Here is a 24,638-nt window from a genome sequence, read left to right as displayed (position 1 = left end):
TGTGGCGTATTTGGCCGCGTGTAATTATGCTACTTTTCCAACTGCACACATACTGTATGTGTGATTAGCATCATTGTGCTACTTTGTGTGTAATTATGCAGCCCTTGTGTTTGCGCGTGTTGTGTGAACACCTACGCACATGCATAAGCGTGTCGATTTGACGGTCTCGTGGGCTTAGGTAAAAATTTGGAACTTTCATCTGTGCTGTGTGTAGGCCTGCGATCAAGAGCCAAAAAGCACTGCACAATAAGCCAAGATAAAGAAGCGCTAATGGTCCGTTTCAACTCAGTTTGGAGGGGCGCCAATCTGAGGAGCCAACATGAATTGGCTCCGCGCGGATCCATGGTCCAGTTCCTAAAAGGCTTTTGGGATGATTCCTTTGCAAACCAGGATAAGCTGAGACAATCCACTGGCTGTTCCAGCAGCTTCGTCTCAAAGTCCAAGCCCTGGGAAACTGTTGTGGTGGCACAGGATTGGTGAGACTGTTCTCCAACTGGATTGAAGCCTTAATAAAGTCTATGAGGTCTCGTAAAATAGACAGCGAGTGCACTAGGAGGAGACCTTCAGAACTTATGGTCCACACATCGGGTTTTTCTTTTTTGAAAGCTCCCAGCAGTTTGCTGCGTTCTCAAAAACATCTTTGTACGTGTGAAAAAAAACTTAACCCACTGTCGGCGCATGCCAAGACAACGGGTGGCGATATAACCATGAGGGTAAAGCCATGTTGGCCAGAGGAAGTGTTACTCCCTGTCCCCGTACAATCTGTGTAACTACATATTTGTTAAAAGTCAAAGATAGCAACGCTGACACTATACAAGTTTGGCGACATCCAACATCATTAAACAATAAACACATATAACTTAATGTTTCGTATAGGGTTGCCTTATTTCTTAGTTTCCCGTTTCTGTGTTCCATCTACTTCCTGTGTTTGTCATCGAGTTCTTTTTACAAACTCCAAAATGACAACCTCCTCTAACATCTTTCCAAAGACCGAAGATATTTCTTATTATTTTTTGGTTAAATGGAGCAAAGAAGCCAGCTGATAAATCTGGCAGGACTAGGCTAAGGTTGTTTCTGATGGGATTAAAAGAGAAGATTTGTCTATATGCCAATCAAAGAACGGTAATGTGACACGAAAAGCAACTGGATGAAATGTGAAATAAAAACATTTTTGGGTGTGAAAAGCACCATTTTCTCCAGGACTTAGTTCCCTGTGTCCACCACACTTGCTCTCTAATGAACCATTCCGTTGTCCCTGTCAGCCATGACAGAGTGACAGCGAGGCGACCGGTACTCTGAAAATTGCAGCAGCTAACTGTAATTCAGCCACCGTCAATTTTAATATTCACACCTGAGCTTTTATTTTCCTATATGGCAAAGTGTCAAAATGTCACTAATAAAAATCAAAGGAAGCCGTTAAAGACGCCTTGGAAACATGATGTATATTTTTGACCTTTAATATCTCATGTAATGGGCAGAGGAGTGAAATTAAGCTAAATAAAGTCAAAGGTGAAGCTTAACTGCAGTGTTGAGGCGTAAAATTGAAGCTACAGTACGGAGATTAGTGCCCACTCCAGAAGACAGATTTGTGTGACACGGCTGGTTTTGCACTGTAATTTTATTAATTGTAATTAAATTTCATGATCTATTAATGTGCCAGATTTCTTTTGATGGATCATTTGATTTTCTTGTGTATACATTTCCAAAAGCGTTATTCTATATCATTCATATTGTTTGTAGAAAAATCAGGAAAAGTACCATTAGGATAAAAAATGACAACTGGGTTAACACCTTTTCTCAGATTATAGGTCAAACCACTTCCTCCCTGACCTCTGTGTCACCTCTGCCTCAGTGGAAACTCATAAATATTTTCACATGGAAAAATGGTTTACAAAGCCAATGAAGGGTGAAGATTGCTCCACGTGTTTTCCCGTACGTACACACAGCGAACGCACAAACACACCGGATCACACGCGCAGAACACACCTCAGGTTAGTGAGGCTTAAAATACAGCAGGTGCAAAGCAGTGACAAACATCCGCTGATCGCAACACACGCTTCTCGCAAAGTCAAACAAGTTGAGAGACGCTAACCAGCCCTGATTCATTCACTTCTGTCTGTCTGTGTCCTCTCTGTATCCCCCGCTTACACAGGGCCCTTGGCCCTGGCAGCTGATCCTCTCTCCACGTCACCTCCCTGTACATTTGGCCTGCGCTGAGCTTCCTGCCATCGCCATCAAAGCACAGGCTGCCTCCTGACTGTTTGCACCCCGCTACGTGGCTAATAAAAAGCCTGGGTTATAAATATGAACAGAGGAGCATGCATAATGCCCTAAAGGAAGGCCCAAAACACCACTAAACAGATAAATGTAATGGGGTGGATACGGCTCATTAATTTTAGGATGATCGTGTTTAGTTTCAACAGATGCCGTGATGGAGACAAGGTGCTGATAATAATATGCAGAGGTGATGCCAGCAGGGCTGACAAGGGCAGGACTATAAGGAGGCCCTGAGCTAGAGGGGCTGATGCAGCATGGAAGTTGGGAGAAGTGGGGGGTGGGGTGGGGGGTTGACTCCCTGCAGCACCATCCCTGCAGGGTTGCATGATTTTAGCTTGTGTGAAACATAGTTTTCATGGTAGCAAAAAAAGATTTCTGGAAATAAATCACAGTTATAAGTGGGGGATGAACTGTGATCTGATTGTGGTACTTCTGATTGTGGTTCTACAGTTTTCGTCATCGAAACAGTCGCTACAGTATATTCAATATTAAGTGTTTCCAACATGTATAGGTTATATTTTAAAGTCAAGATCCAATAATTCAATGGCAGCTTTTGGGATTTGTTAATTGCATCGTTTTGAAAGAGTGAGTTTAAAAACCCATTAATTGTTCAGCCCTAATAAGAAGCTGATATGTATCCGTGGGATTTGTTGCCAGGATTGTTTATTGACTGATAAGCTTAATGGACACTAGACAAGGTAATACAGCTCCTCTGGTTTTCTCCAAGTGAAAGGTGGAGGCGAAATCTAACCAGCCAGCACTTCTCAAAGGTCAGAAGTGTAAAAAAAAAAAAAGGCACCATCATCATCATATGTGGAGCATAAAGCTCTGGTTTGTCTCTCTGGCCCAGTTCAGTCCTGGCATTAACATCCCTCCTCATTGATCCCATCAAACACGGACAGCTTTAAGTACGACCGTTAGCAGACTTAGCATTTAAAATGCAAATGCACACATGATCATCGGAGCAAGAGGAAATCATGTGACCGTCAGTGTTAATGTAGTTGCAAATGAATCAAAATAAGTGGGATGATTAGTGTTAAAAGGACGTCAGGTGGCGTCTAACGCGTCGTTATGACAGACTGCATGATCTGCACGTTTGGATCACTCCGGGTGGACGAACATCAACGTTGTCATTTTTTCTACAAAGAACGATAGAGTCACATAAAAATAGGCTGCAGCTTGGAGTTTGCTTCCATTTCCTGTAGCAAACGGGGATTTTGAAAACTGTTGCCGTCTGAAATGTCAGCCTTAAAACCCACGGCGCACACGCGGTGAGTCAGACTCAACGGCTGCATACGTTTGTAGTGTTGTCAACAGCACAACAACGTCTGATGTGCTTTTGAGTGTCTGTCTCCCCCCCCGCAAATTGGAAAAGAATTCCTTCTCTGCACCAACATGACATTTTGATTACTTGGCTCGGCCATTTTCATACATCACAGCCGAGGTTTGATTACTTGCTTTTTAAGAGTGAGTCACATTCATGTCACGGATGAATTAACACAGGCGTGCGTGCGGCTTTTGCCTGTCTTCCTGCATACTCTCACATTCAAGTGACAAGTCTGTTTATTGCTTTTTATTTAAAATCGCAGTGGTCATAGAGAATGGAGGGAGCCGTGGTTTGATTCACAATGGCGTGAATGTGAAACATCAGCCTTGAATAAAAAAAAAACCTTGTGAGGAATTAGTAGCAGTTGTATCACACAGTTTAAGCCTTATTTATTATTTGTCACTCAACCTTTTTGTAAAAAACAAACAAATAAAGCTTTCAATTCATGCTCTGGTGAGAGTCTTAGTGGCTTGAGGAAGTTCTACAGGTGTGAATGTCGCTGGAAACATTTAAAAGTGTGCACAACAACCACATAGGTTCTCACATCAGTGGAAAAAAACTGTCATTTACCTTCAGATTACCTTAAAGGCGACATAGAATGCTTGTATCACACATATATGTTAGTTATGGAGGTCTACTTACATATATTAACTTGTTTTCATGATTAAAAACCTCCTAATCGCTGCAAACGAGCCGATCAAAATATCTCCTCACTGACGCTCTCGTCAGCCGCGCTGTTTCAGACCAAACAGTTGCTGTGATTGGCCAGCCAACGAGAGCTTTCCTACTGTCCTGTGATTGGCCAGGTACCTGGAAGTGACGTAATAGATAGGCCAGCTCTCAGATACACAGCTCCCCCTCTGGCACGGTGGATCTCAGCAGCTACAACGAGACTAGTTCTTCTTCTTCTTCTGCGGTTGAATGTACGCAACCGGATGTGCCCGGACTAGTGCCCGCACCGGGAGGCGCTACGGTGGTGAGGATTTCTGATGACGACATCAAATTAAGGAAGTGTCGATCCGCTTCGCAGAGCCCAGGAAAACAATACAACACTATTTTCTCAGCAGTGGCTGAACTGTTTGATCTGAAACTTTAGGGTTTCATAAACGAGGTAATGACGCAGATACACACACAAATGCAGCGTTAATTGGAGCTTCCGGTCTATGTCACCTTCAATTAGGTCAGATTTTTATTTTACGTTTACCTTTGTGATGCTAATTCATAGTAATAAGGTAATATTTTCAAGTGTTTTGCCTTAAAAATTAGCACTTTTAAGTATTTGCTGCGCCAAAATGGTACCCAAACCTGGTTACCACTTTGTAAATTTCACTTTAACAGCACACTGGGTTGTTTACAGCTTTTCCTTGTTGTTGCCGTCAGTCATTCTGCAACACACCTTTTGACACATTTCAAAGGAACAGTCTGAGGAGACACTTGATTAGGAGAGCTGTCAGGTTATGTGTACGTGGTTCTGGTTGTGTGTGTGTGTGTGTTATAGTGCCACCGTCTCTCATTGATCCAGTGAGCCAGGCCACGCTATCACTTTGAGGTGGCAGCTAAATGACCAGCAGCTTTTGGCAGCGGCCGTCTCTCCAACAGCCTTAGTGTGTTTGTGTTAGTGTCGCAGTGCCTAATCGATAGGAAATGATACCGCGCAAGGAGCTCATCAGCGGTGGCCATCGCAGCTGACAGAGGCGGTAATCTATAGCTTCGCTGAGCAATACTTGCTCGACACCCCCTCGGCCCCATACACAAGCGCACCAAATCTAAAAAAAAAAAACCATCCTCCTCCTTGCCCCCTCTGCTAAGCTCCCCTCCAGGGGTTTTGCTTTACTTTTTTCTTTCCTGTACACTGGGCTAAGAGCTTCAGCCCCCAGATTTCAGACTCCTTGGAGAGCAGCATGGCGTCATCAGTGAGCAAGGAAACTTGCCTACAGGGGCCATGGGGAGGGGAAGGGTGGGGAGTGAGTGTGGGGATAATGCCTCATTTTCCTTGACACTGATCTGAATAGCAGAATACGCCCGTGTCACCCTGTTATTCTCTGCGGAGGCAACAGCAGGGGGGTGCAGTATTTGGCCATGAGGGATCTTAGAGCTGCTGACGCCCCAAATGGTTCCAGGGCGACGAGGCCCGAGCAGAGATGGAAGGAGCAGAGACACAAAGGGAACAGGCTAGAGGGTAGAGATACAGCTTATTTATCTGCCTTTCTGGAGAGCAGAGAAAGCAGACAGGTCAGAGATGAAGAAAAGGGGGGCCTCTGAAAGAAAGAATTGCATTTCAGAGGACGAGAGGAAGTTTGCACAAGTGCAAGAGGTGAAGGATGAAGCCGTGGCAACTTCCCACCTACAGCCCCATACATCCATTATCTTTACCGCTTATCCTTTAAAGGGTCAAAGGGGGGAAGCTGGAGCCAATCGCAGTGTAAAGCTGGACACAGGACCAACATATAACCATTCAGGCTTAAACTCACACCCACAGTCTCCATTTAACCTAACCCCGAGCTTCATATATACAAAGAAAAAACCCATTTGAACTGGGAAAGTGTAGAACAGGAAAGGCTGGATAAGCACTTTTTTCATTATGTGATACATAGAAGTATAAAAATATTAAATAAAAGGTGATATGTGAATCGGTAGGACTCCAAGGGTGAGGTATCGTGAATACAAATAAGTGGTAACTGTGCTTAATGAAGCATTTATGTGTGATTTTAAAAGCTTTTGGATTACATCAGATTTTAAATTTCCAATAGATTTGGAACAATACATTTATTGACTATTGTATAGTTTCATGCCAAGTCTTGAAAAACCCTTCCGATCGAGATAGGTGGAAGAAAATGAATGAATCAATGAAGATGCTTAAGCAAAAACAACTGCATCATGGATTTGAAGGAAAAAGGAGTGGAAAAGATAGGGAGCTGAGGGAAGCACAGATAGCCGACAGGCGTCCTATTCCTCAATGACTAACGGCTCCATCTCTCCAGGCAGCCAAGTCTCACCTAGCTTCAGATAACATGCCACGGAAACGGCTTAATTACACACGCCGCCTTATCAGGACGACATTAGCCTCCTCGCAGTAATAATCAGAGCTGCCGTCAAAGCCTGGAAATGCAGCACCTTGAGGCAGCTTTGCACAGTGTGGGCTCCAAGCTGATAAGAGACACGGCGAGGTTGTTAAATCACAATTTGCTGACGGAGTTTTGAGGGAATAATGCACATTTGGTTGTAAACCTGACACCTCCTTATATACACACAGTCAATTTTTGCTCAGGTTGGCTGCACTAATAGACAGGATTGGCACTCGAAGACGCGCGGTCAATTTTATGTTCGGTTGGACTCGGTTTAGACTTTCAGGCGCATTCATTGACCGTTTCTTTTTGCAGAGCAGCGCGCTGCAGCTCAGTTTGCCCGTTTAACGGAGACATCTCTCCCCTCTGCGCTCTCAGCAACAGGAGGCAGACACGGAAGGCGTGTGTGTGTGTGTGTGATGGGGGGGGTCTTCAAAGCACCTTTCATCGAGCAGGAAAGCCACAATGATGGAGCACTCAGAGTACAAAAACCTGGTGGCCTCTGCTTAATGGAGCAGAAAGACATTTCCCATTACTTTCTCTGAGCAGACACAACAGAGAGCACACATCCACGTCATCTCGGTACCAGGGACACCCACCTCTTATCTTCCCATAAAACACCATGGAGGGTAATAATGTGAAGTACTCTGCAAAATGATAGCTTAAATAAAGGATTAGTAAATAAAAAACAATCACTTTTTCCCAATATTTAGGACGGTTTAACAGCAGAACAGTAAGTAAATTTGTACGAATGTATAAGGGTCTTGCTTTAAGGAGTTCATCATGGACCCGAAATAGTCAAAAAAAGCAGCCAGAGCATGCTTTTCCCATTTGGAAGCAGAGACTTGCTGCACAAACAAAGAAGAATGACATCCTCTCTGGCATGTGAAGGCCACCATAGTTCCCCGAAATGCTTGGGAAAATGGAGGAGGGAGAGTGGGCGACTCGTCCATTTGTTTCAATCTGCCGTCTCACCATTAGATGTCACATATTCTTACACACTAGACGTCGCAATTTATCTCACGAGCCCAAATTTTTTCTTTCTAAAGTGAGCACTTGAAGCGACAGTAGGCAGAATTACTCGGAATAAGCCTAAGTTACAACCAAATCCAACTGGCTGCAGGTGCCAACGTCTGCTTCTCTTTCAGATCACTTGATTTAGGAAACAACTGCTCAATAACACCAGAAATATTTTTGCTTCCAAAAGCTTTAATCCACATCGAAATACTTTCCCTAATAAAGACATAATTGAATTGAACATTGAGCTGCAAAACAAGAAAGTCACACAATCAATCTCCTCATCAGAATCTTTGGAATCTGGAAAGTAATTATGTCCTATATCCTCCCAAAGCATATGCACATGACTATGCGTGTCCTCAGTACACATTTTTTTATCCGCTATCACATGTGGATAATCCATATTTCCACACGGACAAAGCGTCACATGTTTCCTCTCAATCCCGCAAGAAACTCGACAAGTAAGAGGACTGCGCTCTCATGGAGATTTGCTGACCTTGAGAGCGACACGGCCGTTATTAAGAGTTCTCAGGCTCGGGACACAACAAGTGTAAACAGCATATAAAGACCTTTCCGTGGCTCAATCTAAATAGCATGTGACAAAGTGTGGAAGACGTCTTTGTTCTGGTATTCAGCGGAGGACTGCAGAGGTGGCGAGGGTGAAATGGGATCGAGAGGAGACTAAAAAAGATGAAGAGGAGGATGAGATTGAAGGGAATGGGCATGGTTGATTGGTGAAAGAGGAGTGGGGGGTAAAATCCCAGCAACTAAAGCAGTGTTGTAGTCGCCGGGGAGGAGAACTCTGTCTCTGTTTAACTGGATTTGGGTGAGCTGCTGTTTATCGGCCTGTGAGTCGCCGGGCGCTGCCTCTCAGCTGTCAAAACCATCCTTATCTAATCAGGAGAAATTCCATCCATTTGCTTTCAACACAGCAGAGTACATTTAGGACACATTTGTGCACTCATGCGTGCCCATTCGAGCCAGACCATGCTTGTACGTGTGTGGGTGCGCTGATAGAGGGGGTCGGCGAACAACAGTGGTTTTACAACAGTGGTTAGCAGCTTGCAGCAGGATTTGGGGAGTCTGCGCTCCGGATGTGGGGACCCCATTGTGTGCGGCAGGCCGGCTAATCTTTATTACCACACACAATGGCAGGGGGGCAAGAGAACGGGGGCCTCGGCTGGAAAAGGCACGGAGAAACAAAAGATTGGCGAGTGGCGAAAAGCGAGAAGGGAGCGGGGCTGAAAATAACAGAGGGGAGAGGAGAGAGACAAGATAAAGGGAACAGTGAAGCGGAAAAACTCTGCTTCCTCCTCACACAGTGGCAGTCGGAGAGGGTTTCGTTCGGTACCCCAATCACGTCCACGGACCGTGAAGTGCGACTGTGGAGCGGTGCCAACACTGATAACAGCCAAAATGGTCCATTCTCACATGCTTCTTGACGACTGAATAAGAAACCACCTCTGATTTCTGTGTTTACTCTGCTTTTAAGGTGTTGTTTAACACACTTAGCTTGTCTCTTAAGCCCGGTTTCAACCAAGCTCAGCTCACCATAGCGTGGTTTGGAACAATAAAGGCTGATAAGGCTTGCGTTTCCAGACGGGGTGTGCAGGTCAGATGGTGATAGCTTTTGTCGGCTACGTAAAAGGCCTGATGTCTTACCAGCGTGACAGTGTTGCCAGTCAATATACTTCCAAAGGAAAATGCAAAAGATTGGACTGCTAGCATTTCATTTGTTCGTTTGTTCTTGGCTTTTGGCTTATATAAGAAAAAGAAGAAGGTGACTGCAGGCTGCATGGAAAACAGCCATTTTGTGTTCTTCTCTACTGTTGCACAGACCTCATGATTCTCTGTTGACCACTTAGTGGACTGCAGGATGTCTTACTTCATCCGTTAGCAGCTGGATCACTGTGCTTGGCATTCTAACGTACTGAAGTGACCCAAACTGGACCACTTGGAAACCGGGCTCTTCTGTTAGGGGTACCTAGCTTTCGAGTTAATGCGTTTTAGATCATGACATTTACAGTGAAATATCTGCAACACGAGAGCAGATACAGTGTAAACACAGACACACACACACACACACACACACACACACCACCTGCTCTGCTAAATATGTCAGAGGAACTTGACGGTTTTCTCCGTCACACGTTCACAGGTACAAGCGCACACACATAAACTCAGTCAACTCTGCCGCGCACTTTCTTCCTCACACGCGCACACACACACACAAACATAGACCAATGAAAATTATTGATGTGCTCTCTTATAAAACAGTGGCTGCTCCCTTAAGTATTCCTGGCAACATCACAGGCTGAAAATAGCTGCCGACCCAAATAACTTTCCCCGCCGGAGTGGAGAAGGAGCCAGACTACAGCCAGTGGCGACTGGCTTTACTAATTGGCATCATTTTACAATGAAATAATATCTGGGGCAATAGACTGAATAGCATGTAGCAGTAAACTGGAGGATGTGCTAGCGTCTAGCCACACAGAACGCTCAGAGAAACGAGTGATTTGAGGGAGGGATGGCGGGGAGAGGGGGGAGACGGGGAGACAGGGACGCCTTCATCCTTGTTAGGATAAGTTATGAAATGCTTTTCCCTGGAAATACACATGGGGGAATTGGTTTTGGTAGTGAAACATTTATGTGACAGCATCAGTTAACTTAAAAGAAGGGGGGGAAACATGTGCAGCAGGGGGTTGTTAAATGCTCCTTAAATCACAAACTGCTAAATCCAAATACAGATTGATGTTTTTACTGAATAATAGAATGTTGTGCACTTGCGTCTGGGATACATAAACAGATATATAGTAGATTTGTAGAGTAGCATGGGATGATCATCATTATCAAGAGGTTATGTCTTATTTTTTTGGATCCATTTATGAATAATAAAACAAATTCTCTTGCATAGGACTGGGCAATACTAAAAGGTCCAGTGTGTAAGATTTTGGTTAAATTATTACGGGCTTTTTTAATCCATGTTGGATTAGCATGTTTTTAAGGAACAAACTGTACACATTTAGTGTTTTAATGATAACTGAAGGCTACCATAGAGTGAGAGCTGTTCAGGTGCAACACACAACATCACCAATAGATGCTGCTAAATCCTACACACTGTACCTTTATTTTTTATTATTCCTACAATAACCAGTGAAGCAATTACTGTAATTGAGGTTTTTATTATTCTCTACGGACAGAAAACGACAAACGTTTATTTGCAATTATGCATTGTGTCTCAAACTGTGTTTGCACAGCGGACGAATACATTGCTGCCGAAGAAAATTGTAGTTTTTGCACCCAGTGTTGTCAATAAAACTCAAATGACAGCCCACAAGACTCTGCCTTCAGCACACAATTGAGATCAAACTATCAAAAGGATTTATTTTTAGACAAAAAAGTGACTTGACAAGATTATATTTTATTCATCTCTTTCATTTTCCTGTACCGCCAGAAAGTGTGGATTACAAAACTGTCGTGTAAAGCAGCTTCGAGTGGTCGTCAAGACGAGAAAATCGCTTTATAAACACAAACCATTAATCTGGCAACGGAGGTCAAAATATCAAAATCTCCAATACTGTGAAACAGATCCCGCAAACTGCTTCTGGGAAGGTATAAACAGATGTCTTTTGGCAGCGTGGTTCTTAATTAGCACCAGGAGATTCATCTAATCTAAGGGTTGCCAGCCCATCATTAAGGCTAAAACACACAGTGCTCTCCTCACATACCAGGATAGAACAATGGGAAGCAGAGGTTCACTGTCACACTGATGAATGCTTCTTCCCACAGGTCTCATTAAATCACAGAAGGGCACTTCCCGGGCCGTGCAAAGAGTTAAGCCGGGTGCAGCATCTTCTCAGCGGCTGTGTCTGTCTACATCGACACCTGTAGGCTTCTTTTTTTTTTTAGGCCAAAAGTGCATGTCAAAATAATATATTTCATAGTGAAACGTTATGCTTTCGGGCTTTGAGATGTAGCCTAATCCTGATTCAAGCTGAATCGGAGGAAATGAGACATATCTTTGACAGCTCATCCCCGCAGAGGCCTGGAAGTGACTGAAACCGTGTAATGTACCCAGTTGGCTGCAGAGATCTGTGTCTTTAGGGTAATTTGGGACAAAGTTTAATCTTCCAGTGAGTTCAGCATCAGCTGCTGACAATGGGAAACCATCGTTTAAGGCCAGTTCCTCAGCTGGAAGTTGAAGTAAGGAGAGTTTTGCAAACAGAAGTGTCCTTACTTCTGCCTTTAAGCTGCCAAAACAGACGAGTGACAAAAAGGAGTGGAAGTAGCTACTATATGGTTTTTTTGTGTGTGTGTGCCAAAAGAATAATAATTTGTGACCTGTTTATCCTACACATTTTGAAATGTGAAGCCACCCAAGTAAAAGGTTAAATGGCAAAGAGAGATGATGATGATGCAAAAGGATTTACGTATAAATGCAGGAGATAGATTGAGGAATCATTGGAGAAGAAGCAGACGAGAGACTCACAGGCCAACCAATCAGGCAGCTTTTGGTTCAGTGAGTCAAACCAGGTGGAAAAACACTACTTGGTTTGCATGAGTGCCGAGACCGGAGGGCAAAGCACCGACAAGACACACAGACTTTCTGGCACTTACATACAGTAATATACAGCTAAAAGTCAAGCACAAAATCCCTTTTTCCCAACCCAATAACAGGCTTTGTCGCATCTTTTCCCACATTCCCATACCCTCAGGCGAGGGCTGGGTGATAACACTTATGAAGAATATCTCAATATAGGCTACATCGTGATAAACTTGATGTATCTCCGTATAAAGCTGGCCACAGGCTGTGTCTCTGAGCTCATGAAAAGCTGGGCTAAGTTTGTGCTTCTTTACAAGATAGTGACAGCACATTGTAAATACCATGATATCAACCCTTAAAATAATGCACTCATTTCTGGTTTCTAGCTGTATATAATCTGTGTATCTGGGTGTATTTATAGGGTTGTTTCAATGTTACAAGAAAAGGGATATTTACATGAAATTGCCTATAAATACAGTCAAATTCTGCGGCAACACAAATAATCAGGTTTGGAATTGAAAGACGCTGATGGCCACCTCTGACGACTCAGCTGCCATCTCCACCAATGACTGTCGTCATGCTTTATAAAGGCTCTGACTGGTTTCAGAGTGCCGTGACACGTCCTTGTGGCTATCACCATAGACAGTTTAGGGCCGTGATTGACGAATGGCTTAAGATGACAACAACAAGCAGAGGTGTTTACTCAGGGCAAATTGCCCTTATGTACCCTCACACACACACACACACTCACCCTCTCCCTTTCTCTCCCTCCATCTTTGGCGAGAGATGGTCCACATGGCTGGATCTCTGGTTTCTGGATGGCTCTCCGTGTCCCTCGAGGTGGGATTAGCCTCTCAGACTGACAGCTAAACAAACAAATAGGCCAAAAGCTGCTCTTCCAGCTTGCCAAGGCTGCCTAGCAACAGGTAAGACGGGAAGATGGGATGTAATGCCTGGCATGTCACAGCCAATCACGGCTATATAATTCCTGGACACGGCGTGAATACGTGTCCATTGTCAGAGCCGGTGGATTTCCAAACATGTACACAGGCTGGAACGTGAAAGAAACTGTGGCACCAGTCAGGAAGACGATCAGGGCGATGATACACAATCAGTCTGAGGTGATGAGATTCAGCCACTTGCACAAGTGCCAACAGATACACGGCGTCATCAGCAACCAGCGAGCAGGCCAACACGGTTTGATGAAGCCCCAAAAATCTAAGCCCGTCAGATAGCTGCACATCTAATAATAGATGGTGAGCAATTTTAAAGGACCCTGTAATTATTGGTTTGATTAAAAAAAAGTCGATCAGTTACTGTGACTAATTGTGATATTAAAAAGTTATAAAATATTTTTTTTTTATCAGTGTGTTAGCAGCAGTGATACAATTTAACAGATTACATGGATGCACCTTGAAGTTCATAATCTAAGCTCATCTTCTAAACTGTAGATCCTGCAGAGGTGATGAAATTTACGAGGGTATTTGAATGCATCCCGTTAACTGCTCCCGTTAGTGCAACACTCTGTGAATCCTGCATTCATGTCACTAGATGGAGTTAAGAATATTCAAATATTCCATTAATAATACCATGGAATATTCCAATAGCATTTTTGCTCGAAATGTCCATTCCTATCAAACTCAAATTTCCGAGGCGCTACAGCCACATTACTCTTGTTTTCATTTTAAAGCATACTGTATAAGTTCAAATGGTGTCTGCTTTCCACATTTACCCCATGAGGCTTTCACCCTTTTCCAAAAATCTAGTTTGAATAAATATTCTGTGACATGATTAAAAGTAATTCAGGCTTCATTTGAACATTTGGCCCACAAATTTGAATGGATATCTGAATTTCACATAAAAAAAAGTGGCAGCCTTATTACCCCAGTGCTTTAGTCTAAACAGCTGCTGGCTCCGTGTTAGTTTGAAAACAACGGGGGTTGCATTTAAATCTGGATGAGCAGAAATTGATGTCTTTGGTAATGATGATGCATTTACCCCACTTTCACTCTATGAAACTAGGCAAAAAGGTCATTGTCAGGCATGTTACATGCAGATTACATGGGATTAGGAGCTAAAATGCTCATCTGAATGCAGATTGTTTTTGTGTTTAGGCTAAAACATAGTCCATGTAGCCTTAGCCCCAACTTTCCACTGTTTACATTGTAAACATTGTTAATCCCGTTTTCCATTTTTAATGTTTAAAATCCACATTTACTTTTTGCTGTAACACACGTGTGACTAATTAAGGATTATGTTATCCATCTAATCTCTTAAACGGCTTCCACTTGGCCGTAGTTTATCGTTTCATGAAAAGACGCAACATGGTCTTAGAGTGGGCGTCACATTCAAACCTCCAGACTGTATTTAAGTTTTCCAAAATGTTGAACTACTGCTATAAATCTGTCGTCATCATTGGGCTCGCACAGCTGTGCAGTAGAGGAGTAGAGTGTTTATACCTGGGAATAAACACGCCGGGATCACAGACGTCTTGACTGTTCCTGGCGCGTAACTTTTTTTGAATTATCTGGGGAGCCATCTTAAATGAAATGCAAATTGGTTTAATGCAACAATTTCTGCGGCAAATTTTCTACTTGGCTCCTTTTCTCCGTGTCATGCTCTGTATAAAAAGGGCCTTTGTTCGGCAATGTGCACAATTCTGATTGCATAACTCTCCCCCGAGTTCAACTTTCAGCTGAGGGACCGGTTTTAAAACGGAGGTTAGCGCGGGGCAAATCAAACAACGCGCCCGTGACTTTGTCAAAACTGTCTTCTCCCGAGTTTGTCAGCGAAGACAGAGAGCGCCAGAGACATGACGAGATAAAAAGAGAGAGCGATTCCAGAGCATAATGAAACGAGTCCCTCAGACTCTTCGCTCCCCGTCTCATCCTTTTGGTCGCCCAGCCGGATGGCAGAAGCGAAGCATGTCGGATCGCTGTAAAGCGCTGTAACAGCTTCCCGATTTCACCTCAAATGATGTGAAAGTCATTGCCAAGCCATGCGTGCTGGCGTGAGGCAAAGAAAAAAAAAATGACTGGCTCCCTCTCCTCGCTGTTAATCAAACCTGGGGTGGCAGAGCATTTCAGAGACGAAGCCATACATAAAGATGTGCTTGTTCACCACTCTCTCTCTCTCCCTCCCTCCAACACTGTCTTTTTCTCCCACACCGCTTCCCCCGCCTCCCCCCTTCGCCTCTCACCCTTCTACGTCTCTCTCTGACAGGCCAGTCACCGCGGCGTCAGACAAATGAATGCTCCCCTCTCTTTCATCAGTGCTTCCCACCTTTTCATCAGTGCCCATAAAGCAGTGGCAGTCACCTATCGCTGGCAATCGCCTCTCAGCCGCCTGAGTGATGAGACAGAGGTGGCAGAGTTCACCCGGCGCTCTTATGGCAGAATGGATGTTACTGGGTCAGGGGGTCGCTTGCACATCTCATTACACAACATACACAGACACACACCTGTATCTGGCCACGGTGCATGTGTGTCATAATGTGATTCTGGTCCTGACACTAAAAACGTATGTGAGGATTCAATCAAACCATGTTTTTATCTCTTAAGGTTACTACTTATAAGTAATATTTCAATATTTTTAGACAATGTCCTGATAAAGGAGATAGAACTCGATAAAAAGCTGAATACAGGTGGTTCTATGAGCTCATGAAAGGTTTTCTTTCTGACAAAACATGATAAATATTGTATAGCCACCCTAAAATGTAATTTTAATGATCTGTATAACGCATTTAAAATACAGACCTTAGCTTTAATTATGTGGTAGTACAATTCATATCAATTCCACAGATGATATGATGTATTACAATGGGTTTGCCTATAAATATGGTCAAACTCTACTGTAACTGTAAATAATCAGGCTTGAAATTGAAGGAGTTGTTTTCTGATATCATTCTATGTGGTTTCTATGTCTTTTTTTAATCCACATAAAATGTATTATCAACAACGTGGGTAAAATATCCAATTGCAATTTTATCTGACATAAATTATGATTATGATTTGCGGTATATCTTTTCCAGTCAAGCTATAGTTTGGGTGTCTTCAATCAAAATTGAGCATTTTCTATTCTTTCAGGGTTATGATTGTAACATTTATGAAATGCACTTCAAATTGCATAGTTTCAAACAAATGAAATATCGAATGAGATACCCAACTAATATCAGAACTGCAACATCTTTTTAAACCAAGAAAAGACACCACAGATTCCACATTGCCATATGATGGTAGCTAAAATCTAAGACGCTATTGTGCGTCACGACATTCAAAGAGGCTAAACAAAGGGAAAAAATAACAAGTTTAACATCTCGCACAAAACATTGTTGATATCATGTCTGACGCTCACGAACCAAACTGAGTTTTTGCACAACTCATTTGTGTATTCATACTGATTAGACCAACTCTTTCATTAGGGCGCCCTTTTTCTCCGCTGCAAAAACAACACATGCGTCTTCTCTTAGACAGAGGACATAAGCTCGTGTCTGAAGGCACTAAAAAAAGGCTCCGGCACAGAGATGCCACACAAATGCTCCCTTTCATTCCTCTATTTCGTCTCGGGCCAAGTCACGTCGAATAGATTCAACGCGGATCTTCTGACCACGGTTGGGTCAGAAGTGACCAAATCTTCAAAAACAAACGTGGCGAGAAAACAAAATTCATATTCCACATCTGTGCGTCATGAGGCAGCATGGATGTCTTCAATTTAGCTAGAAAAAGAGGCTTGGTGTGTTTTAAAGGAATTACAAGTAACAAATTAATTAGCTGTAACTAAGCAGAGTGACTTTTGCCATTTCTCTTCTGCCTCCAAAAAGTTTAGAAGTTAATTCTCGTGCTCAAAAAAAACCCTTTTGTTCAGCAGTAGGGTTTGAGATAAAAGCTCTGCTGCTGTATACACACAAACGCTGCCTCAGTCAGGTCTGATAGTTTTGCTTGACCGGGTCTGTTCTCAAAGGATTGAGGTCTGATTTTTAATATTTGATGATTGATTTAAAACAAAAACAAAAAAAAGCTTTATAACTGCTGGCTTAGCCACTAAAACTTTTTGATTTTTTTATACACATACACTTAATATTATTTTTATTTAGAACATAGCAGTGCACTGCCCAGCCAGCATGTCCATGTGGGCCACATAAAGTTTATATTCGGGGTCCCAAGAGGGTTTGTCCATGGTTTCCATGGTGACCCCATCCTTGTTTGCCCACATGGGTGCTTCCCATGTTAGTGACACCATATGGGACCTGCATAATTTGCCCACTTGACGCACTTAGTGGCCAGGTTGCTTGGAAAGGACACTAAGTGGGCACGAGCCTTAAAGTTGGCAAACACGTGTGGGCGGCCCACCATGGAAACTGCAGACAAACCCACTTGTGCAGGAAATCCCACGTGTGGACATCTCGCTGTAACACCTGGCTCACGCGGCGACGTTCCGCATCTTGAGATGCTTTGTAGGAAATGGGAGCAGGCTTCAGCCAAACCGAAATGGAACTAACTCAATTCCGATTTGGCATGTTTCCAAGCTCGATATCAGGGATTCCACATCTCTTACTCGCAGCTGATGTGACATTTTAATAACGCCGCCGGTGTGTGGAGCCGAGACACTTCCCGCGCCACTCTTTGGAGACAAACGAGATTAAGTCCCAGTTTGTCCTTCCTCCCTCTGCTTGCGGAATCCTGAACTGCGGCCGTTACGGGACTGATTTAATTTCAATTTGCATAAACGTACATCAAACAGCGGACGGTTAAAAAGGTCACGGCGATGATGCGAGCGGGGGTTTGAACACTTATTCATTTTTCTTTTCCGAAGAAGAAGAAGAAGAAGAGTGGCTGCAACGTTTCAGCCGAGCGGAGCCACGTAGCCCTGACCCGAGCTTACACAACAGTCAGATCAAAAATCTATACTGAGCTAATTCTATAAGAAGAACAAAAACACGGGGGGGGGCAGACAGAGAGGAAGACCAAGGGATGGAGGAAGATGGGGGGGGGGGGGGGGGGGTACTTGGCTGTGCTCCCCTTGCATGCCTGCTGTGTGTGAGAAAGCAGCTGTGGCCTACTGAGGATTACATAACATAGTGAGACACTTGCACACCAGTGAGTATGTGCACACACACACACACACACACAGCTCTTTCTTGATCCATTTAAATAGAAGTCTATAGGAAACTCTCACTTGATTTATAGTGTCACTAAACATTCCCCCCCCCCCGAGTAGTTAATGTTCTCAGTCGCGAGCATCGTGTCTTTTTTAAAAGAACACATTGTGGATTAAGTTATAGATGATAACGCACAGTACATACAATGTGACTTCACACTAGTATCGTCCAATAGAATAGCGTGTGAACTTCAGGTTTTAAAAGCGGACCAATTTCGAATCTCGAGGCCATGTCAAATAGCACGGCACGGCTATTTTGCTTTTGCACTTGCGATAGTACCTGGTTCCTAGTACCTGGTTCCTTTTTTTTTTTTTTTTAACCACCTGCTCAGGCGAGGTTCCAAGCGAGCTGAGGGGATACTATGCGTGATGTCATCAGATTGGTCAGAGTGCTGTCACCAGAAGAGGCACAAGAATCAAACCGAACGATGCCGGACTGTAGCCAAGTTAAAAAAGAGTTGACAATCCTGAACATGTGGGGTTAATCTCCAACATTTAGCAAGACAATCTCATCATTTAACAGAGGAGTCTGGTGTATTTACTTAACAATGATTATCAGATAGAGGAGTCACAATGTCAAGGTATGGCTCTGGCCCTGACCACAGTTTCAGCCACAGACCCCCTGAAAGCTGCCAAAATACAAACTAGTTTCATCCATCTGCATTTTTTTTTTGTCTTCCTCCTCCTCCTGCTGCTCCATGACACCATACCCTCCTCTTCACTGTCTATCTGCATGTACTCATCAGTCCTGGGGGGGTAGTGGAGTCCACCGGACTGTGAAATACGAAACCCTGGAGCTGCGAGAATGTGCATGCTCGGCAACTCCCCCCCCACCTCTGTGCACCTCAACTTCCCTGATGGAGCCGCCGCTGCCTGGAAAAATGTGCACGTTATCGAGTCGCTATACCGAGGAGCAGATACGAGTGGATGCATCTGAGCATGTGGGCTTGCACATGGAGGTCGCACCGGTGTGCCCTGCTGTGTGTGATCCACATTTAGAAACACCGAAGCCACGTACAATCTGTCCACATCCACATATAGCAGCCCGCGTAATGCACTGTGCGGCAGACATTTCGCTTGGGTAGGCATCAGGCACTCACTTTATGTGTGTGTATGTGTGTGTGTGTCGAAATCCCTAAGGGATAATATATGTGTTGCAGGGTGTGGGGCTGTGTCCTGAGGTCAATGACAGACGGTCATCTGTGTGGTGTCCTGTTACACGTCAGGGTCAAGTGATGTGGGTGAGGGACGCATCCAGAGCTGAACCTGAGAAAAGGATTCACATCAGGCTGCGAGATGAGTCAAGATGTTTGTGTGTGTGTTTTTTTTTTTCCATCTAAATGCTCCAAAGACGCTGCTAAATGCTCAAACTGTGAAAACACGGCTTTATCAGAGCAAATTCCCATTTACAAAAGAGCACAACAAGCGGTGGAAATGGCAGCCAAGATAACGAGCCAATTCTGCTGCAAGACGATGTTAAGTGACGTGCGCACGCTTCGCTTTGAGGGTAAACTGGGTTCCGCAAATAATGAGCGGGTTCTAAATGAGCGTTTGCTTGTTCCAAATCCAGCTCAGCCGTGCCGTTTGCTCCTGCTCTGAACAACCAACTGTAGTGGGATTTAGAAGTGAGACGCCACAGTTCAGTTTGGCACCATTAGGTTCAATAATGGAACAAACAGCAGCCTCAAATGTACCATCTGCAGACCTCCAAAACACTTTCCCCCCCTTTTCCTGCTCCCTGTCTTTCTATAACCGCCTCACAGACACCATCAGGGGACACAGTCTCCATTCTCTCCATCACATCTCAGGGAGCGATTTAGGGGGACGTCGACAATGGCCTCCTATCTCACCACGAGACCCCATAAAAGCATCGAACTCTAAATTGTGCCTGGAACACAGAGGGGATCGCTCAAACCGCGGGTCGTCGGCTGGAGACGGAGCTTTTAAGGCGAGCCACAGCTCATAACTCCTGCGTTCAGACGAGTCTCGTGGCATCTTCATGTCACTACGATGACCATTACGCCAACAGCATGTCTGCGCTGCAGGGAGGAGACGAGTGGGGGGGGCTTTCAAAGTGCCAGGACGAGTCATAAGGACACAGTGTTGTCACAAGTTTTCTACAAAGAAAAACTGATGTTTATTCACGCTGACCTTTATTGGAATACAATCATAGACTGTATGTGTGAAAAAGGAGGGCCAGGAAGTAGACACAAAGCTTTAAGTAGAGTTTATAAGTTTATACCAGTCCATAAAATAACATTTATCCCAAAGTTTTACACCTTATAAGTATATTGAATATATAAACCAGCAATAGAGAGATACAATCACATCATCTGTGTTATTGAAAACATATTCTTGTGTTAAATACTTTGGGGTAAAAACCCAAAAAAATCATCCATACAACCCTCCAATCTCTAGAAGTGACAGTTTTAAACGACTAAAATCTAGTCATAACTGGCCATTTTAAGAACAAATACTCGAGCTGTGAAGAAAAAATTAAAAGCCCGAAGCATGATTTTGCTAAAATGCCACTGCTGCTTGTGCTTTATTTATTTACATTTCTACATTATGTGCTTAATGAGGCATTTATGTAATATTTAGCCTTCTGGATAGTTTTGGATTGTACATTTTCTTGTTAAAATAGCCAATGCGGCAGTTATTTTGCTCAGTATCGGACCAATAATAAAACTATAAACTATTAGGGACTTATTTAAAGACGCGATTGTGCGACTATTGTCGAAGCCTACGTGTAAAAACGACACATCAGAGAATGGCGACACCAAACTGCTGTTTAAAAGACTGATTGTTGAATTTTCTCTATTTACAAAATGGACGTTATATTGCCTCATCGACAATAAGCTGCAGACAGTCAAGAGAAAACTGACATTTCCACCCCCCGCTCCCACAAACACACACACTTCTTCTATTTGCATTAGCTATTGATTTTTGATATGCAGGCTGTGGGTGAGATACAGGGGAGAGAGACTTGCACTGCACACAGTCCACACACATGCGCTACGAGGGCCTGTGCAATTTAAAATCCACTGACAGACAGTGAAGGCAGGGAGTTGAAGACTTGTTATGAGAAGATGCGTCGGTGGTGGCGAACAGTAGGATGCCAATTAGGCTGCTCGACCACAACGAATGGATCTACGGTCACGCACCGTTTTCTCTCTCCTCTCCTCTCCTCTCCTCTCCTCTCCTCTCCTCTCCTCTCCTCTCCTCCCCCCTCTCCTTCCCTCCTCCCTCACGCATGGAGAAGAGACATGAGGGGAAAGGCTGGAGCTCTGATTACATGAACAATACCGGCATCAAATTTCCATGCAATGATTTTATTTTTTTTTTATTTTTTTTTTCTGGTCAGTCAAGTGCAGCGTGGAGAGCATCATCACCCCCCACTAACAACATAAGCTGTGGCAGCGTCGACAGCAGCAATGCAGGTGCAATGGGGCTTCATGCAGGCTTATGTGGGGCCAGAAGCATAGTGGAGCGTGGAGTTTGTCTCTTTAGGAAGATTCTCTTTATGCTGGTAAAGTGCAAAGTGTGAGACGGGGGCATAAAATGGGGATGAGCTGCTACAACACTCACAGTATCTGTATCGATACAGTATCAGTGCTGATACAGTACTCGGCATGGGTATCAATACGGCACTGAGCATCAGTCGTGATATGATATTCAGCATTAGTGTTGATACGGAGTATTATATCGATACCATTGCTGAGTATCATATCAATATCGATGATACCGTACTTAGCATTTACATCAATATGATACTCGGAATTCCTAGCGATACATAAGTCAATATCTGTAGCAACACAGTACTGTATTGATACAATACCCAACATCAGTATCGATACCGTTATCGGTATTGATACGACACTTAGCATCAATATTGTTATGATACTCTGCATTTTTAGCAATAAAATAATCAGTATCTGTACTGATTTGAAATTGATATGATACTCAGCATCAGTGATATTTTGAAAATCAGAAAACTCGTTCAATTTGATAACATCTAACATAAATGCTTCACTAAGAAAAGGTGACACACTGTTAAAAAAAAAAAAAAAGATAAAAGAGAGACCTGCTCATGTGACCCTTGTGAGTGAAGGCTGCACATGTCTGCTACACAGACAGAGCATTGTTTTTCAAATGGCTGGTATATTGGCATCAGTGGAAATGAAAGATTGGTGATATTGGTACCGGTATTGAGACACAGAAAGGTATGATTTGGAGTGAAACTAAACGTGTATTCCTACAAAGGGCCATAAAAACGTGTAGAAATACACTTTATCATCGGTAAAAGAGCAGGAATTAAAGGTATAATGCCGGTGCTTCCATCACCATGTGGCTGCGTGGAAGAAAGTGTGTGTGTGTGTATGTGTGTGTGGGTGGGTGGGGGGGGTGAGTGGATGGAGGGGTGAGAGGGTTCATGCAGATGACAGTTATTCTTTTTCCTACACTGCCTTTGCACATATCCTTTTTATTTTTCCACCACTACATTTAAATAGCCAGACATGTACGGATATCTATTATGAATAAGAGTGGGGACTTCTCTCCATGCGCAAGGGTTCACAACTCAGTAGTGTGAGTGATGCAGATGTATTATTCAAGCCGATTCACTCCCTATTACGGGATTCGCATCTCCATCCTCCCAAAACGCATTTGACAGTTTTATTACGCACAGGCGTGCGTTCACATCTGATCCACTTTGCCAAATCTGCTAAGAAATCGCTCATATTTGTATAAATATATATGTAAATGTGTGTGAGGAAGCAGTTCACTCCCCGAACTCCACACATCCACGCTTTTGGGAGGAAAAAAAAGTTGACGCCCGCATCCAGCGAGAGCGCGTGGTGTGTTCGGGGGGGAGGAATGTGCGTGTGCAGCTCCGCTGTCTGCAATGGAAGAGGCGAAGTGAAAGTTGAGACATACAGTACCTGCTGCCAGTTCTCCTCCAGCGACGGCATGGCAGAGAAGTAGCCGGTGTCGTGGACGAGCTGAAGTTCCTGAAAGATACTGTGGTTCGCCAAGACATCCATGCTGACGCGCGGTGATCTGGAAAACAAGAATGATCCACTCAGAAAAAAAATAAATCTCTCCTGTTCTTCGGCTGTGTCACACCTCTACATCCACGTCTTTCATATTAGTCCATGAGGAGGTTCGTGTCTCAGTGTGGCGGCTGCAAATGTGGCGGTGAGAGGCTCCCTGCACCTGCGCGCATTATCGGACTCGGTGCGTAAAAGAGACTGGAGGAGGTGATGGAGGCTCCATGCGTGGACGCGTGTTGCCAAAATAGATACTGATGGGGGAGCCAGAGGAGGGGAGGGGCTTGGTAAACGAAGGGGCGTCGTTCGGATTGTCAATCAACTCCCCCTGTTTGTCCATTTAAGGCAAATGGGCGGTTGAGGAGTGATTAGAGCGGAGGTGGAGCGTGGAGAGGCGGGGAGAGAGGCATCCACAGAGCGGGATTGGCTCCGGTTCCGCGTCACTCACGCCACATATGGGCTCGAAAGGTGAGCTATTTATGGATGGGTATATTAGATTTGGAAAAAAGTCTGAAAGGCTAGTCTGTGAGGAGCAGCCGTGGTGTAAACACCATGTCCCCACGAATAGGAGCTGGAAACTACTAAGAGGTTGCTATATTGTTCCCACTGTGTAAATATTAAATTTTGATGACATGCAGGAGGAGGCATCAGGCTATAGGGGATGACAATATGCTTTAATCATGGCTCTACAATGAAGTTTCCTCCTATAACATTGCCTGTCTTGCAATAGTGACTGTAATAATGAAGAGGAGGCGTTCAAGCTTCATCCCTACAGTGTGTTTTCATTTAAAACAGCATTTGAGGAACAATAAAAACATAATTCGCATGACCATTTATGTCCATGTATGTGTAAATGAGAAATTATTACTTACAGAGAAACAACAATTGTGATTAATTAAAAAAAGTTTCTGTTTTTTTTCCCCATTCAGACTTTGACCTTCTAAGAAATGCCTGTTCAGTTTGAAAAGTGAAGCCTAGGAAGTGAGACAAAGCAGAAGCAGTAGTCAGCCACCAGGGGGCGACTCTACTGGTTGCAAAAAAGAAGGAAGGAAGACGCAAAGCGAAACAGCGTTAATGCCCTCCATTGCTAGTTTCAGGTCCTCTTAATAGAACATGATGTTAATTTTGTGAATTGTGTTCCCATTTATTGGAACATAGAACATAAGACACCACTGTGATTGACAGCTGCTATAAGAGCATGGTTG

General features: G+C 43.8%; 1 protein-coding gene across 1 annotated transcript in view; it reads right to left on the bottom strand.

Moving 5' to 3' along the window:
- The window catches only part of LOC131455310 (Krueppel-like factor 7), a 47,272-nt gene extending 23,050 nt beyond the window's left edge, over window positions 1–24,222 (bottom strand). The window contains exon 1 of the mRNA XM_058622866.1: window positions 23,326–24,222. Coding sequence (XP_058478849.1) covers window positions 23,326–23,427 — 102 coding nt within the window. The 5' untranslated portion in view covers window positions 23,428–24,222. The remainder of the gene's footprint in view (window positions 1–23,325) is intronic.
- Between the last annotated feature and the right edge of the window lie 416 nt (window positions 24,223–24,638).

Source organism: Solea solea, chromosome 2, assembly GCF_958295425.1.
Source record: "Solea solea chromosome 2, fSolSol10.1, whole genome shotgun sequence".
NCBI lineage: Eukaryota > Metazoa > Chordata > Actinopteri > Pleuronectiformes > Soleidae > Solea > Solea solea.
Note: the sequence above shows the minus strand (reverse complement) of the source record. Positions and strands in the feature narration are given on the sequence as shown.